The sequence below is a fragment of the Protobothrops mucrosquamatus genome, unplaced genomic scaffold (assembly GCF_001527695.2).
Source record: "Protobothrops mucrosquamatus isolate PMUCROS unplaced genomic scaffold, P.Mucros_1.0 scaffold243, whole genome shotgun sequence".
Classification (NCBI taxonomy): domain Eukaryota; kingdom Metazoa; phylum Chordata; class Lepidosauria; order Squamata; family Viperidae; genus Protobothrops; species Protobothrops mucrosquamatus.
This window is the reverse complement of record NW_015386593.1, coordinates 444398-462811: the sequence shown is the minus strand read 5'-3', so window position 1 is coordinate 462811 and position 18414 is coordinate 444398. Positions and strand designations below refer to the sequence as shown.

The 18414-nt window shown below is 37.8% G+C and overlaps 1 protein-coding gene across 1 annotated transcript in view; it reads left to right on the top strand.

The window, feature by feature from the left end:
* Positions 1-631: 631 nt before the first annotated feature.
* Positions 632-18414, top strand: part of LOC107286068 (collagen alpha-6(VI) chain) — a 78707-nt gene continuing 60924 nt past the window's right edge. Inside the window, 1 exon segment of the mRNA XM_029283820.1 lies at positions 632-1180. Coding sequence (XP_029139653.1) covers positions 632-1180 — 549 coding nt within the window.

Genomic DNA, 18414 nt, shown 5'->3' with positions numbered 1-18414 from the left:
CAGGCTGGCCAGGAGCCAATGTATAATTTTGTGGTGGCCATCTATGCTGAAACATATTCAGTCTTAGCTCCACAAGGCCGTCTGGAAACAGTGAGGAACCAGCCCCTGCTGTGTCGCCCCCACCCCCTAGGTGCATGCTGGGGAGGTGTCACCCTTTGTGAGGAATGAAGAAATGCACCATCGCCTCAAATGCACCAGGTGCAGCAAATGGCCCTGGACTACTTCACACATCTGGCTTGATGGGCTCCAGGGGAGGGGTTTCGGCAGGCAGTGAGGCGCTTTCCTCACAGTGCCAAGAGGCTGAACCCCCACAGGCACCCTTAACTTGAATGATGTAGAGGTAGCTATGCCCATCCAGTAGGCCGCACCCACCCTAGCCATACCCACCCGGCCCCCTGAGGGCAACCACAATGCTGATGTGGCCCTCAATGAAATTGAGTTTGACATCTCTGCTCCAAAGGGAGGATGTTCCACAGAGCAGATGTTGCTGCAAAAAAAGCTAATCTTTTAGTCCCTGGCAGATGACATTATTTGACTGATGGGATCTGCAGCATGCCCATCCTATTTGATATAATTGGATAGGTAGAAACTCTTGGAAAAAGGTGATCCTCAGGTACTCTGGTCCCAAGACATGCAGGGCTGTGCAATTGACATTTTGCCAGGGGCTAAACTGCCAAAGCCCCGGATGTACACAATGACACCCAAGGAGATGGAGGAGCTGCGTCAATACATTGACAAGAACTTGGCAAGGGGATTCATCCAGCCGGCACGATCACGGATTGCAGCTGTGGTGCTCTTTAAGGAGAAAAAGGATGGATCCCTGCGCCTGTGTGTAGACTTCCACGGCATCAACAGGGTTTGCATTGAGAACATGTACCCCCTACCGCTAATGAAAGACCTATTGGCCCATTTGGCAAAGGGGAAGGTGTTCACAAAACTTGACTTCAGAGAAGCATATTACAGAGTCCGAATCAAACGAGGAGACAAGTGGAAGATGGCGTTCAACTGCCCACTTGGAAGCTACCAGTTCCGGGTGATGCTGTTCAGCTTGCAGGGGGGCCCTGCAGTGTTCATGCAGCTCATCAATGAGTTATTACATGAACACCTTTACCATGGGGTGCTCATGTATTTGGATGATATCTTGATCTATACCTCCAACATGACAGAACATGTCCAATTGGTAAGACAGGTGCTAGAAAAACTGCTGAAAGCACACCTGTATGTAAAACTGTCCAAGTGCAAGTTCCACCAAACCTGGTTGGACTATTTAGGGTACTGATATCGGGGGAAGGGATGATATGGACCCTGAAAAAGTCAGGGCCGTGCTGGAGTGGCAGGCACCATGGACCCACCATCAGCTGAGTTTCCTGGGGTTCGCCAATTTCTACCGGCAGTGTCCCAGTAAGCCAGGAGGGGGGTCAGATGAACCATCCGTCACAGTGGGTGATTGATCACATGTTTCTCCTTGCCTTCCAGGTGGAGCCCTGGTAGAGGGGCCACCTCTCAAGCCCCATAGGCTTGCCAGTTACAGGAGGGAAGAGGGAGACGGCAATCCTTGGGGAAGCCAGTTATGCTGCCGAACAGCTGGGCGGTTCCCTGGCTCGGCACTGGAACGGGGACAATGCCGAATGCCTAACCGGCCCCTCTGCTCAGCTGCTGGACAGCTGATAGAAGCAGGAAGCTCCTACGGAGGCTGATAGTAGGAATGACACCTGGGGAGAAGCTAGGAATGGTCCTACCTGCCCTGTGGAGCTGCCAAACAGCTGAGCAGCTACGCCGCCAACAAACAGCTGAGCGGCGCAGAACTGACAGCCGGCAGCAAGGACTGAAACAGCAGACTGGAAAGGAGAGCCAAGGGCCTGCATTACTGCCTTTATAGATTATTCACCGGATGCTGGCTAACTGGATGGGGGGTGGAGCTGAGGGGAAGGACTGTATGTAAGACGCTGGGAGAAAGTCACTCTCAGCGCTGTTTGCCATGATTAAACGCTGGTCAGATCGTTCCTGTTTTGCTAGCAATCTTGTCGTCCATCACTTGTCTTCTGCGGGAACCAGGGCTGGTAAGGACGCTGACAGATAGGCAGTCATCAGCACCTTGAATTGCATCCAGAACACAAGTAACCAGTGCAGCTCAGACAGGAGTGGTGTTATGTGTGTGATATATCTGGTACTGATTACTAACTGTGTAGCTGCATTCTGCACCAGTTGAAGTTTCCAAAGGGTCTTCAAAGAGCAGCCCTATGTAGAGTATGTTTCAGGAGTCTAATCTGGAAGTTACAAGGCATGTGTTACTGTGAGCAAGGTCTCCCGGTCCAGGTATGGGTGCAATTGGCACACCGGCTGAAGGTGGTGCAAAGGCCTGCTCTCTGAGTAGGAGCCACAAGTTGAGGAGGACCCCCAAGTTGTTCACAAGGTCTGTTTGGGGCAGTGCCACCCAATCCAGAACTAAAGGAAAACCAAGAAGATCCTTGGTCTCAGGGTGGGTGGGGTGTTCCAAATACCCACAGCTACTCCATCTTGCAGAGATTGAGTCACAGTCAGTTTTTCCCCATCGAGTCCCCAACAGCCCCAGACATTGGCATAGGACATCCATGGCATCGCTCAAGGGGTTGGGATAGAGATATAGAGCTGAATGTTGTCCGCATACAGATGATATCTCACTCTAAATCAACAGATCACCTCACCCAGTGACCTCATGTAGATGTTAAATAGAAGGGGAGAGAGAACAGAGCCTGGAGATATCCCACAAAATAGAGGCCATGTGCTAGATCTCTGTTCTTCTATCAACACTGACTGGAATCAGTCCATAAAAAGGAGGAGAACCAACACATTTTCTAATGTACCATACTCTATCTTATTAAGCAAGTATCTGGCATATATTTTTTCTTATTAAATTGATGGTGTTTATGGGATTGTAATTGGCTGTGGCTAATTTAAGATATTGGAATAAGCACAGTAACATTGTAACATTCCAGAATACTTATTTTCTTGCTTACGCAACTAATAGAGCAGAACTATCAACTCACATTATTCCTGAATATCTCTCCATAGATCCCATCTTGACTTGGAGACTTTTTAGGAAGAAGAACATGAATCTAGGATTCAGTCTCTGTTTCTTCCACTTTGGGCCATTAGGCTACTCAAGATTCTTGTTTAGCTACAGTCTTGAGACAAAATACGAAAAATGTAGTCTACTCCATATTAATTTAGTCAAACTGAAATTTAAAACCACATTGTCTGCAAAGTACAGGTAGTTCTCAAATGACAACAGTTCATTTAATGATCGTTCAAAGTTACAATGGCACTGAATAAAGTGATTTATGACCTTTTTTCACAGATACAACCTTTGCAGCTTCCCCCTGGTCTTGTGATCAAAATTCAGAGGCTTGGCAACTGACCCATATTTATGATGGTTTTGCAGTATCTGGGTTCATGTGGTTCCCTTTTGTGATCTTCTGACAAGCAAAGTCAATGGGGAAGCCAGATTCATTTAACAACCAGGTTACTAATTTAACAGGTCAGTGATTCACTTAACAACCGTGTCAAAAAAGGTCATAAAATGGGGCAAAATTCATGTAATAAATGTCTCATTTAACAACAGAAATTTTGGGCTCAATTGTGGCCATAAGTTGAGGACTACCTGTACTGCTGTTTTTATGAAATGTGTGCTTTATTGAGCATATTGTCATACTATCTCCCAATAATTGGTTCTCTGTGTTTAGGTATTTTACCATATGGTCTCTAAATAAATTATTAGTCATTTCATTCTTTGGATAGAAGGGCACTGCTGTTGTTCAGTCATTTATTTTACTCTTTGTAACCTGTATTTTTCCAGGATTATTAGTCAATATTTGCTTCTTTGAGTACTTTTGGTAATCAATGATAATATCTCACAAATTTGACTTTTCTTAATCTCATTTTTTGATTGGGTTCCTTTTTTCCCAAGCATCAGCATCTTTTCCAATCATTTTTGTTTACCCATGATGAGTCCAAATATATATAAGTTACAGTTTCTTATTAATGTTTTCAGAGAGCAGTTTGATTTTATATGCATGTGTCAGATGAAGTCTTTACTTTTATTATAAAAGTGGTTTTCCAAAGAATCATGATATCAATGTCTCATAATGAGGGCTTCCTGAGAAATGTTATGAATCTTGAGGGAGTTGACCTATCCAGATGTGAGGTTGTCCTTTGGAAGGATATCATGTTCTCTAATGTCACAGCCTGCTCATGCTTCTCTCAAGGACAAGAGTGAGATAATACTACAATTTAAGATTATTTGGCGTGAACTTTCATTTAATATATCTTAATTTATATATAAATTTCCTTTGGCCCGCTGGCTGAAGCTATTTTCATTCTTGACTGTTGCAGAGCACTAATATTTTAAGCAAAAGAGTGAATGGGCCATTTTTATGCAATGTTTAACTGCATTGTCTTTTATATTATTAAGCAATATCCAGTAACATTTACAAACAAATTGTATTTCACATTATTGTACTATAAACCCAATAGAACTTGTTTCTGGTTGTGTTTCTGATATTTTAAGAAAGCATTGCTAGAAAGTTGCTTTCTAGCTTTTTGTATTTAATTATATCTGTGAATTCCTAAACAAGGTGAATTCTTCCACCCTTTTTATTTATTTGTTAGGATTTTTTAAAAAATCAACTTCATTACTTTATAAGTAACTCAAGGTGGAAAACATGCCTAATACTCCTCTGTTTTCCACAGAACAACAACCCTATGAGGTAAATTGAGCTGAGAGCGAATGACTGGCTCAAAATCACCCATCTGGCTTTTATGCTTAATACAGGACTAGAACTCATAGTATTTATTCATTTATTCTATACTGTTTTTATAGCCTGCCCAATTCAAAAGATTATGGGCAACATAACAAACAAAATGATAAAGGCAACTGTAGGGTTAAGTCAGAATTATAAAAAACTAAGTTAACATCAATAACAAATGTACCTAAATGGCCACTAATAAGTAAGGATGTATGCTATCTGTTTGGCTTAAGGCAGTGATGGTGAAGCTTATAGAGATCGAGTGCCCCAAAACCACCCCGTGGCCCGCTCCCGTCCCACCCCCTCCCCTGCCTGCTCCCTCCCTGGCCCAACTGCCCCGCAACCCCACATCACAGGGCCACCCGCGACCGCCAGTCGCCCAGTGGCCTTGCAGCGCCATGGCGGCCACACCTTCCTTCCGTGCCCTGCATCATCATCTCCATGCGACAGGACACGAGGGCTGAGTCTTGTCTGCCATGTGTTTGGCTGCGCTGCTCTGTGCAGGCCGTGCCTGGGGGCAACTCTCCTCCAGGGGGGCTGCTGGTGAGGAGGGGGCCATGGGGGGCAGGTGGTGCTGGGGCGACAGCATGTGTGCTCACAGAGAGGGCTCCGAGTGCCGCCTCTGGCACACGTGCCATAGGTTCGCCACCACTGCTTAAGGTATTTATAGCTAAATGTATAATTATATAGGGAATGTTTATGGTAATAACAGAAATGTGTCGACAGGGATGTAAATGCATGTACACTTTTATATGCAAATGTTTCCATTCATTTTATTTTATTCATTAGGGTTTAATGTATTGCTTCAGTAGAACAAGACTCTAAGTGTTGTTGGCTGGGAACCTGAATGATTTCAGGTGAATGCTAGATAGTATGATACAATGAAGCTAATGAATCTGAAAATTAATGCACCAGAGACAAAGGTAATTGTGTTGGACAGGAGAAATGTTAATCTTTACAAGTTGGATTTGAATATCTTAAGTCGAGAGCAGGAGATGAATTCATATATTTTGGTTCAATAATAATTAAAAATCTGAAAATGAATTGAGAAATTTTAAGATGTATAAATGGGTGAAAGATAGAAGGTAGTAAGCAGCCTACTACGAGGAATGAATGTGTTAATAAAAATAGCATTATAAGAGAGTATACCTCTACCCACTTTGTCATTTAAAAGTGAGATTTGGATCTATCAGGAAAAACATGAAAGCAAATTGAATGCAGAAGGAAACTAAATGAAAAATCTTGTGTTATTATAAGTACCAAGTGAGAAACACCATTTGGTAGGATGCTTTTAAAATCAGTATAATATCTATGATTACTCTATAGGGGCCCAACCCTGATACTAATATTCAGGGCTTTTTTTCTCATAGAACACCCAGAACGGAGTTCCGGCACCTTTTTTGGATAGAACCTTGTAGGGTAGGCAAGGCGGGTTGTATGACGTGTGTGAGTTCCGGCACCTTTTTTTTCTTTTTAGAAAAAAAGCACTGCTAATATTGATTACAGCATTCTTCAGCTCCTGAACTTTCCTTCAGATCTGGGGAGTTATAGTACTAATGCATTCAGAGCACAACAGGCTGGAGTAAACTGCTTTAAAAGCTGATAGCTTTGGATATTCTTTTAACGAAATGAGATCTTTACAACTCTGACCAATAGTCTGAGGGGGGAATATAACAGAGGAGGGAAAATTATCTTCCTCTACCATGAAAGAGTTGTTTAAGCACTTTACTTTTTTCCCCTATAGAATTTTATAAAGAAATGTCCTCAAGATTTCACCTCCTTTGGGAATTATATTATGAAGCCATCTTGTTAGAAAAATTGCTATCTTCTGCTTGAAACAAGAAAGATTGTGGAAGACAATAAGGGCATTTTGTTGCTGAGGTGGTGCTCTGCAGTATTAGCCAAAACATGGTGTGAATCATGTGCTGGGTTGCCCAAAGGAACTGTTGTCTACCTCGGTTGATTGCTTTAGGACACTCCACCAAATAATTCTTTGCCATTCTTCATTCTCTCTCAGGACATTAACAGGTATAATTTTAAATCTATTTATGAAGAGTGGCCACCTCTACCATCTTCCACCTATGAATTAGCTGATGGTATCATTGATTACTCTCCATACCAGTACTCAGCATTCTCCTACTGCCCTGATGGGAAATTTACATAAAATCTGATTAGTACAGGAGGAGAGAGTAAGACCTGTAAGTAAGGTTTTGTGCAAATCTGCTCTTCTGTTGGCAGGAAGAAGCTGAGAGCTAATATTATGGGGAGATTCCAAAAAATAAATAATTGACAAGAAATTCAGTTCACTGTCTAGGTAGAAATAAATTCCAATTCTGGAAGTAGGCTTTCTGCGGAGAAATATAGGATTGTTGTTTGAGGATTGGGTTTTTTGAGGTTTTGCTGAGGGAGTGCCCTTTTTCCCCCCTCTGTGTTTAAATCACTTTCTGCTTATCATAAAGCAAGAATAAGTCTGGATGGGAAATTTAAGGGTATTTCTCCATCCTAGCTATATTCTCTATGTGTATGAGATGGGCAGGATGATTATATTTCTGGAAGGAGAATCACTGAATTTTCACGTCATATGTCAAGGAGTCTGGTGGCTCATGTGGTTAGGATGCTGGTTTGGATGGCGGCAAGCCCACATTCAAGACCCAAGTGCAGCTGCATGGCAGGGTGAGCTTCCATCATTTGCTCCAGCTCCTTGACAGAATATTAAAGGAGCCCCCACTGGGCATCACCCAGGCAACTATCATGTCACTGGCTAATTCTTTCAACCCAGAAGCGCCTTAAATGGTGTTTCCAACATGAATGGGATATCATATGATCAGTACACTCTATTTTCTAACACACAGAGAAGCTGAGTCTATGATTACAACATAACTGCATAACCTTACTCTTATTATAATTGGGAAATAAAGAAATAATCCATTTGATCTTGATTTTATTTCTGGCATTATAGCAAGTACATAGTGACTGGGATATGGAGATTTTAGTTTGGTGAGGCCTGGAAGGAGGCTAGTGTTCAAAGTTATGAGTTGGGATCCATTTGGAAGTAAGAAAGGAAATAGAGAAAGATTATTTAAAGAAATCTTGATATTATCATTTATAATAAGCAGAGATATGTGAGCTCATGAAATTTCAATTAAAATATGGACTAAAGAAAAAGAATGATAGCATCACTACTTTCCTTGATGGCATTAGATCTATCATTCCTGTCCACCAAATTGTTTTCTTTCTGATACAAAATAAAAGTGATTTCATCTGGTATTTCCATCCCTATCTTGCTATTTTTGTGCACTGAAAAGTATTAAGGTTGGAATAACCAAAGGGTGCTCTCTTTGGAACTGTCCATGCTAATGACCCTAGTATTGTTTCCAGTGACTCTGGAAAGATATGTGTCTTTTCAACAAAGATATAGATAATGTAAATTTTTGCCTTGTTTTTGGCAATTAATTATTTTGTTGTTTGCTAATGTTAAGCTTCTTCTTCTTCTTTTTGTAAGCTGGATGTTTTGCTCTGATCTGGACACAGGCATTGACTCAGAGGGTGTTGGTTGTAAACAAATTTGGAAATTACCCGCAATATTTTCCCCAACAGATGTTGTTGAAGAACTCTAGCAAGTAGTATTCATTGCCTTAATTCCTGTTGTTTTATGTATTAAGATTAAAGATGAAAGAAACAAAATGCTTGGGAAGTTGTCTAAACTTAAAAAAATTCCAAATTGTACAATGTTTATGTCTGTGGTTTGCAGTTACAACAGCTATCCTCTAGCCAAAATCAGAACATAACATCAATTTGATCAATTCTCAAAATGTAAAAAAGAATTTGAAAGAGCTTTTGTCCTATATAAGATCTTCTAGTCGATCACTGGAAAATATCTAGAAATAGAAGTGATATCTGGAAAACATTCAGCAGAAAACTGATAAATATGCAGTATCCATGTCATTAATAAGAGAATGATCAAGACTCTCTTGTGTCTAGCTTATTAATGGTGACTACACGGACTACAGGTAATCCTGGTAACAGCATAGAAGCAATCTGCCACTGGTTCCTTTTGCAACGTTATTTGATCCCCCTAGTCTAGTCTATAATCCAGGACCTTCCTGGAGTAGTCCCACCCAAATACTAGTTAGGTCATACCTGCTTGTCTTTTTCAAGCCTGTGGAACAAACTGATTATCTATAAGAATTGAAAGGTAGAGTGTTTTCTGACATCTTCATTGATTTTCTGCATTTTCCTACAAATAAGTGGGAATGAACTGTCCCCAATCATCCACAAATGTTCAATGGCAAGCTTGCATAAAATACAATGTTGATGGACCTGAAGATCTTCTTTGATCTTTAGCCAGCAGGCTTGTGAATGAACTTATCCTAAATGACTTCTGCTGCTTAAAAGGAAAGTTTGTAAACATAGAATATGATTGGAAACTTCTTCTTTTTTGTTCTCTGTTTCTTTCCCCTTAAGCAAGACTGAATGAACCATCCTTGACCTTCTGTAATCACTATCCAAGCTAGTGACTGTATGAAAGATCTATGCTGAGGAGAAGGTCATACAGAATTAATGAAGTTCAAATTGCAAACATGAAAAAATAAATAAATTTGAAGGAAGAATAAATGGGTCAAAAGGAAAAGGAAGACTGATAAACTAATGGTTGGATGGAATTGATGAGAACTTGAAAAATAGAGTTGTAGATAAAAGATAATTCATGAAGCATATTTGGGTAGAAACAAAGAAAGAAGAGTTTTGTATTGGTGTGAACTAGATTTAATTGGGTTTCCTTTCCTTTCTTTTTTCTTATGTGCACCCTCAATAATTTTGGTTTTCTTCTTCTTCTTCTTTTATGATCTATATAATGTTGCATATCCCAAAAGGGAAGAATGATGAGTGGAAAGACAGTGTTGGGTTTCATTTGTAAAGTCATCTTGCATTCCATGTCTTTGAATGGCCATTTCTAGAAATTCCATGCATTGTGCCAGAGCATGACTGCAAGGAGGCATCTCATGGTCCAAAAGTCTCCCATCTAGGCAGGCCACTCATGGGATGTCTCATAGGAACTCAAAAGTGACAAATGTGTGGAATTTTATTTATTAATTTATTAAACTTCTACACTACCCATCTCACCCAAGTGATTCTGGGTGGTTTACAACAGTTTATGACCTTTCTACATATTTCCTCTCTGCCATTTCCACATTCAGATTGTGATAGCAGAATGTCATTTTTGTGGGTTTTGTATCCTTTCCAGAAAATAGGACTTTGAGGAAGTTTATAGAAATGTTTACATAGTTTTTATGTATAAATAGTGCAAAACTAATTAAATCTTAAAATGTGTACACTGCTTTTGCCATGTTTGCATCATTGTGATTTTTAGGATCCTGAAAACTAAATAAGTATGTCTATGGATGGGTAATAAAATTAGTTCAATATTGTTTTTTCCATCAGCTTTAAAATAAACCCCATATTTTTTCAACATCTCCTTCACCATTTTATGGCTACAAGGTTATCTGCACTATTTTCATAACATAATAAAGGAGGACATGTTGCATAAAATAAATATTATTTCTTCTGGCCTGCATAAAATAAACAAATGCTATTTCTTCTGGCCTGTCTCAGCTTATGTGAAAATATAAAATCTCAGCAAGGCAAACATTTACAGTATAATTTTTAAGGGGATTTTAATTTTTATATATCAGAGTATAGAGAAGGGAAAAGTTAGAGGCTAAATATCTACTTTTTTCAAGGCATCCTCCTCCCTTTTCTTTTCTTGTGTTCATAAATAATACATTTAGAGACTTCAGTATTAAACTCAAAGATCTAATTTATTTTCTGTATTGCAAAAGAATTCAATGTACTTTGAAGTTTTTAAAACTTTCTATTTTAAAAAGTTGTTTCTTACACTCTTAAATACATTAGCTTAATATAATAGCTTTGAATATTCCTTGTTATTACAGTATTCAATAACAATACTAGTCCAATACAAATCAGCAAAGTAAAAATTACCCCAAATTACTGGGTTTCTGAACTGTTTTTATGAGGCAACAGCTATTTCTGTAACGAACTCTTAATTACCTAAAGGAACTGATAAAGTCACACTCCATGTTCAGAGATTGGAATTAATGAAATTCAGTTTTTGATTCCCCCAAAGACTTTCCCATGTTACCCTGATTCAGGTGAGCCTGAGGGCACAGACAAACCCTCAAGTGGCCTCAACAGCTCTCAGAGAGTGCTAACAACCAGATGACTATATAAAAAAATGCAATCCTTCTGTCTATCTCCAACATCCTATCAGAACTTATCCTTCCATTCCCCCCCCCCGCATCCAGTCTCAACTGTCAATACCTATTCTTCCTCTCATCTCCCCCCAAAAAAGTACCTCGCAGACACTCCTGTGTATTTACCAAGAAAACCACAACATGGATAGAAAATATCCATGTCAGCATGTGGCAAGATGGGAAAAGAAGAAAGAAAGAAAGAAAGAAAGAAAGAAAGAAAGAAAGAAAGAAAGAAAGAAAGAAAGAAAGAAAGAAAGAAAGAAAGAAAGAATATATGTTTCTTGATTATTGGCTCCTCAGATTAGATGGCATTTAGCATGCTACTGAGGAAGAGCAACAGGTAATTCAGACTACTCATAGTGTTTATTACCTGGATAGATTAAAGCCTGTGGAACATCAAGTTGCAGGAAAAGAAAATCCAGAACTGCAATGATAGAATTACAGCAGGAATACAGAATATAAGAAGCGGGAAAGTTGAACATAGTGAAAAATGAAGTGACTACAAATTGACATCTTTGACATCAGCAAATAGAGATGGACTGGGATCAAATGCCTTTAGTTAGAAGGTCATATTGTTATTACTCAGGACATAAGAGAACAGATAAATGGGATGAAGGAGTATGAGAAATAGAAGTACCAGGCTGAAGGAGGAACTACAGCAGATGTGGAAAGTACATCACTGGAAAATAGTGGGGATGGGAGCACTTGGGGCTGTAACTCCAAAGCTGGGAGAGATGCTCCAACAGATCCCAGAAACAACGTCAGAGCCCTCTGTCCAGAAGAGTGCACTGCACAGAACCCTCAAACTCCCAGGCCCGTCATAGAGATCCCAAGATTGAGGGAGATACAAACCACCTGTAAGGTTGAGAATGGGGTGTGTGTGTGTTCTCCTTCTCTAAACTTATCTGCCATGCTTCAAAAGTTCAATTTTCCCGGAGTGGTTAGAGACTTAAGAAATTAACAACTTGTTTGTACTTTTACAAAAGATGTGCAGAAAGACATTTTCCCCCAAAGAAGTGCATTGCTTTATCAGCTGCAATATATTTGGGGGATTATAGCAAGAACTCACAAATTGAAAACCACACTCTCTAGAGGCAACAAATTCTAGCTACATATCTGACATATTTAGAGTGGGTGGTGATTTCTAGGAAGCCTAATGAAGCCTAGTTTTGAATTATGATTATCATCACTAGTTGCATTTTTCTCATTGATTTCCCTATTGTATGAGGAAAGATTTTAGTCAGAAGCTTCAGGGCAGCAACTGTTTTGATTTATTAGTCTTATTTAACTCACTGAAAGATATTCCAATTGAACAGTGAATTAAATTTGTTAAGCTAATACAGAATCCTTTAAGCAGATGCTACTCATCCAACTTGGACCTTCTATCTTAATACTAACTGCCAACATATTTTTGTTTTGTTTTATCTCTTGTGTCTTTCCTGGGAACTGCAACAATTCCTTTTCTCTCCCCAATAGTTTTGAATACTTAGTTTTAGTTTTAGTTCCCCAATGTCATTGTATTGTTCACTTTAACTGCTTTTCATTATTTTAACTAGTAATATTCCTGAAATCAAAAGCAGGACAACCTTAGGCCACACAGCAGTGGTTAACACAAATAAGATCTGGAAAAGCAGAGATATTGATACAAAAAGTTAGAGCAATAGTCTTTTCTATAATGTTGCATGGATGTGAGAGTTGGATACTAAGAATGACTGATCGAAGAAGAATTGATACCTTTGAACTATGATGCTGGTGTAAATTATTGTAAATATTATGTTGACAGCTAGAACAACCAACAGAGAAGTGTTGGATTGTATAAAACCAGACATATCACTAGAAGCCAGAATCACAAGCCTATGTCTGATTTATTTTGGCCACGTCATGTGTGAAAATTCATTGCAGTCATCAATGATGTTAGGAATGGCTAGTGGAACAAGAAGAAAAGATAAGCAAAGAACACGCTGTCTTGATAGCATCAAAACTGATACAAAGATGAACATCCAACAACTGAAAGAAGCTACATTTGACAGGGTATCAGGGAGAGCACTTACCTATAAAGTTGCCAAGATACCACTGAATAGGTTTCAAATATGGTAAAAACCAGGGGTATCAAACTGCTGGCCCGCAGGCCGGACGCATCACCAGGAAACCACGCCCACCCCATTGACGGCAATGGGGGAAAAGCTCTGATACTTTGCACAACATCACGTGATGTTGCGAGTTTGACATGTCTGGTATAAACTTAGATATCTTTCCTAGAATTGATAATTAAGGATTATTCAAGGACATTCTGAATTCTATTCCCTTAAATTTGGAAATGTGGAAGTAACTGTTAGCTCCACCAGGTAGACAAGACCAGGAAATCAACTATACAGAAAAACAAGAACTACCTTAATTGAGAGTAGCTACAATGCACTTCCTCTCTTTCTTATATCTCAATAAATCAGAGAGGCATCTGCCTGAGCAATTGCTAAATATTATCTTGTTTCTTTGACCTTAAAAATCTTTCCTCTTCCTAGGCCTCTATGTTAACAAGTGTTCTTAAGCTGAATTTGTTTCAATAGTTATTAAAGAGATTATAAATCTCATTCTTTTGTTCCACTGTAATATTTTCTTCCTGGTCCCAAATGGTTTCCATGCTGAATGGAAAACTGAAAACAAAAATGGATGAGAAATCTTGTTTATTAAAAATGAAAATGGAATGAATGAAATAGCAGGGACATTTTATGCAGAAAAAAAAAACCCATAACAGAATTGGATGGTATGAGCTTTCCTGAATTTACCTTTTTGTGTTCTTCAATTCATTTTCTTATTGCCTCTTTGTAATGCACAACTATTCCTTTCTCCTAGCCATCTGTTTGTCACTTATAATATTTTCATAGCAAACATACTATGGGCAGAGACAGATGATGTATGATTCCTCAGAAAAGCTGTCAGAAAAGTGTGCCAAAATTTGCTGTTCCAAATGCTGTGTGCTATTTTATACTAGTAAGCAGATTTGCAAACTGACTTGACTTTATACATTTAATAACAGGCAAGTTAAAGAAAGTGATTGATGTATTTTTCAGGCTTCATTTCTCCTTCTTCTCCCCTAAAAAATGTTCACCAGTATAAAAAAGGGGCACTAATTTGCTCTGCCTAATGTGGAATAGGCTAAAAACTGGGCAGGAAGGTTTTGGCTACACCTAGCACCAAAATAACTTACCAATCTAATTTTCCTTAAAAACTAATTTTAAATTAAAATTTTACTAATATTTAAGTAAAAAAGTTAATTAAATTTTAAACTAATTTTTAATTAAAATTTGAATTACATTTTTATAAGGAAAAAGGAAAAAATAACTTTTACATTTCTAAATCTTTAATATTTAAAATTTTCAAACAAAAATAAAACCCAAAGAATAATAAATTACACAAAATTAGAGATATTGGAAATTCTTCCAAAAATACCCTGCTACTGAGAGAAATTTAGAATTTACAATTCTTAAAATTTTTATAAACCTATAAGATTTTTCTATATCCTTTCATAGAAACTGTGACCTGAGAAAGGTTATTTTAAAAAACCTCTGCATTAAACCAAATGTTAAAAAAAGAACCTGCATTGAAAGTGATGGGAGCATTTGCAATAGCAACTATAAGAAGACTAACATAGTCAAGGAAAAACATATAAAACAACAAAATGAAAAAAAAAAACACAACTAAAAGAAGACTGCAACCAAACTGAAAACAGTAAAGAATTATTAACTATCAGAGAAAATGAACCTTTAGAAATAGATTGGTGGCAACATGTCACTCAGAGATTAAAAAAAATCAAGAACATTGTCTTTAGATAGATAGATAGATAGATAGATAGATAGATAGATAGATAGATAGATAGATAGATAGATAGATAGATAGATAGATAGATAGATAGATAGATAGATAGATAAAATACCAAATACAAAGCAAAAAGTAGGACACGGTGGGGAGGGAAAAGGGAAAGGAAAGTGAGGGGGAGAAGGGAAAAAGAAAAAAGAGACATTGATTTCCGACTTCCTCTGTTGCAGTAGAATGAAACATTAACATCAAGCCTCAACTTTTTACTTTTCCAGTATAAACTAGCCGTTTTTATAACAACAAATCAATCTAATCAGTAAAACCCAAAATCAAAGTTTCCTTTTTTTTTCCCCACCTTAAGCACAAAGTCCAGAAGCGGTCTCCATGTAGAAACAAAAGTACTTATATTCTTTTCTTTAATTAGAACAGCCAATTTAGCCATCTCTGCCAACTCCATCAGCTTCTGCAGCCATTCGTCCATAATGGGAATCAAAATGTCCTTCCATTTTTTGTACCTACAATAGTCTTGCTGCCATCAATATATATATAAGATCAAAGTTCCATTTTTTCCCCATTAAGACTAGAAGAAAAGTTTCTGATTTCATCTTTACTTTAAGAATTTTCTGTATTAGAATATGAATCCTATTTCATTGCTTTATCGCATGTCCACCATAAGTGGTAAAAGGTCCCTTCTTACACTTACATTTCCAAACTTCATTTGAAATACCTTTATACATTCTGGATAACTTATCTGGTGTTAAATACCAATGGTACATCATCTTATAAAAAATTCTTTTAAATTATAATTCAGTGTAAATTTTAAGCTTTTCGTCCACATATTCTCCCATTGTTCCAGCATTACATTATATCCAAAGTCATACAATGTTTTACATGTTCATTTTCCAAATTCAATTTCAATAACATTTTATAAATCTTAGCAATAATATGTTCATCACTACCACGCAATAAGATTTCCAATTCATTTTTAACAAAGTCAAACCCATAACTCTGTTTGTATAATTTGAATCTTTCTTTCAGTTGTTGATATGTAAGGCAATGGCCAACATAGCCCTCTGATTCTAACTCTTCCCTCGACTTGAGGGTAGGGTCACCACATAAGTCCACCAATCCTGCTTCACAACCATTTCTTTTCTAAAAGAAGCTTCCTGTGGGGACACTCAAAGAGGCAACTTTGTTGAGAATCTTGCTTTGAATTTATTCCAAACTCTTAGTATGGCATGTCTAACAAAGTGATTGTTAAAATCAACATTAACTTTAACTTTATCATACCATAAATAACCATGCCATCCAAACCCTCTAAATAAAGTAGCCTCTTATTGTGGAGGTTCACCAATTCTTTTAATCAGGCCAGGCAGCATGTGTCAAAATACAAAATTATATCTGGTAAATCCAACCCTCCTCTTTCCTTGCAATAATTTATATCTAATTCTTGGTTTTTTCCCTTGCCATATGAACTTGCCATTGTTTAAATGGAGCATCAGTTTCAAGTATTGGTAATGTCTGGAACAGAAAAAGCATCTTTGGTAAAACATTCATCATAATTACAGAGATCCTACCCAATAATGATAAATGCAGTTTGTCTCATCTTTGTAGATCCTGTTTAATATCATTCCAAAGAGGCACATAGTCAAATCAAATCAAATCAACCTTTATTGTCAAAGTACAACATGTGTACAATGAGATTGGCTAAGCCTCCCTTCGTGCACCCCCCCCCGACACAATTCACAGTGACAACACACAATCTTATTATACCACGTGAACTTATTGCACAACGCGCTAGCCCCACAAGTCTATCATACATGGAGTTATTTCCCATTCAGGAGTCTGACAGCCCATGGGTAGAAACTATTCTTTGGCCTGTTGGTGAGGTTGGCTATGCTTCTATATCTCCTGCCCGATAGTAGGAGAGTAAAGAAGTGCTGACTGTTTATTTTCTAGGTGACAAAATATTTTGGCTACTATTTTAATGTTTTCTGGCAACTCTTTCTTAATTCCATTCTATTCCTTTACTTTCATGAGAAATATCGCAAGAATACAGAAAATGTATTAATAATTGTTTTCCTACCTCCTATTTAATTTTTTCTTCAATATTCTTACAGTTATAAATTTGGATCAGTGTTTTTTTTAAAGCAAAGTAAGCTTTCTTAATAAAACACCAAACAAATAGGCTGGCAGAAGTATATTTCACCCTGTTTTCCCTTCAGCAGCACTTTTTTTCAGTCTCTGAAATATAGAGTAGTGACACGAAAGGAATCAAATTGGATATGCTTACAAGGAATGGACTTAATTGCCAAAGTTCTCTAAAGGCTCACTTCCAAGTTCTGGAAAAATAATAAATAAAACAATAAAGATAATAAACTAAACTACTACACCAGTAAAAACTAGAAAACTAGACTATAGTAGTTCTGTGCAAATAATACTGTGCAAATATAAAAATAATAAATTATCCTATTTCTTTCTAGAATATCTTCATTTTCTTAATCTTATTATCTTTTTTGTGCAATATTGTCCTATCCAGCAATATTGTTATCTGTAATATTGGGATCATTATCCTAATATGAACTGGAGGGTCCCACATTATAAGTTAGTAAACGCACTTACAAATGAAACTATTATTATTAACGAAATAATCTGATTCATTAAACATAGTTGATATTAATATAATACAGATCAGTCCAATACTATGCAGTTGGTAAACCATGGCAAATTTAGCAAAAAGAATAGTTCAGGCTAATTGAATGTTAGTAAATCAGGTAACCATTTCAAGGTCAATGGAAGTTTAGTACATACTTCAATTCAGTGAGAGACAGAGATGTTTAGGGAGTACCAAATTCAGTTCTATCAAAGAAATCTGAAGCTAGAGTTCAGGAAAGGAGGGGATCAAGACATAATTCACATTACAGAGTGTTCAGCTGCAGAAGGAACAAGATGAAAGAGAGAGAAAAAGGACATTCCGCCACAACAGCAATCCAACTTTGAGATTTATCTCCCTCCTCAATTAGAGACAGCAGAGTGAGAGAGAAAAATGAATTTACATGTTGTGCATTTTAGCCATAATAATGCACTTTATCAATAAATGATAAATGAACTGGTGATGTACACACAGACATGCTACCAGGGCATGCTATTGGATGCCTTTTTCTACAGACACCGCTTTGCTTGGAAGAGGAAAATGAAAGAGACAGAAGGTGTTCTGAAGGCAGAAAGAAGAGTGAGGGGAAAAGAGGGGTGATGCTGTCTTTGCAGCACTGAACTGCTTTACCACACAGTTGTAGTCCTCAAAGGCTGATGTTAAGATGGATTCTCCAATAGTTGGAAAAAAGGAAAAAAGAAGATGTGTATCAATAACTGCTTTTTTGCTGGGTTTTTTAAAAATATACTGTTTAATATACTTTTTTTAATTCACAGTTCTGCTGGAGCTGAGGACACTGGACATTCAAAGGAGGGGCATTGGTTTATTATAAGCTGACTCTTCTAAGCTATAAAGCTGACTCTTCTAAGCTATAAAGAAGACCTATCAAGATTAT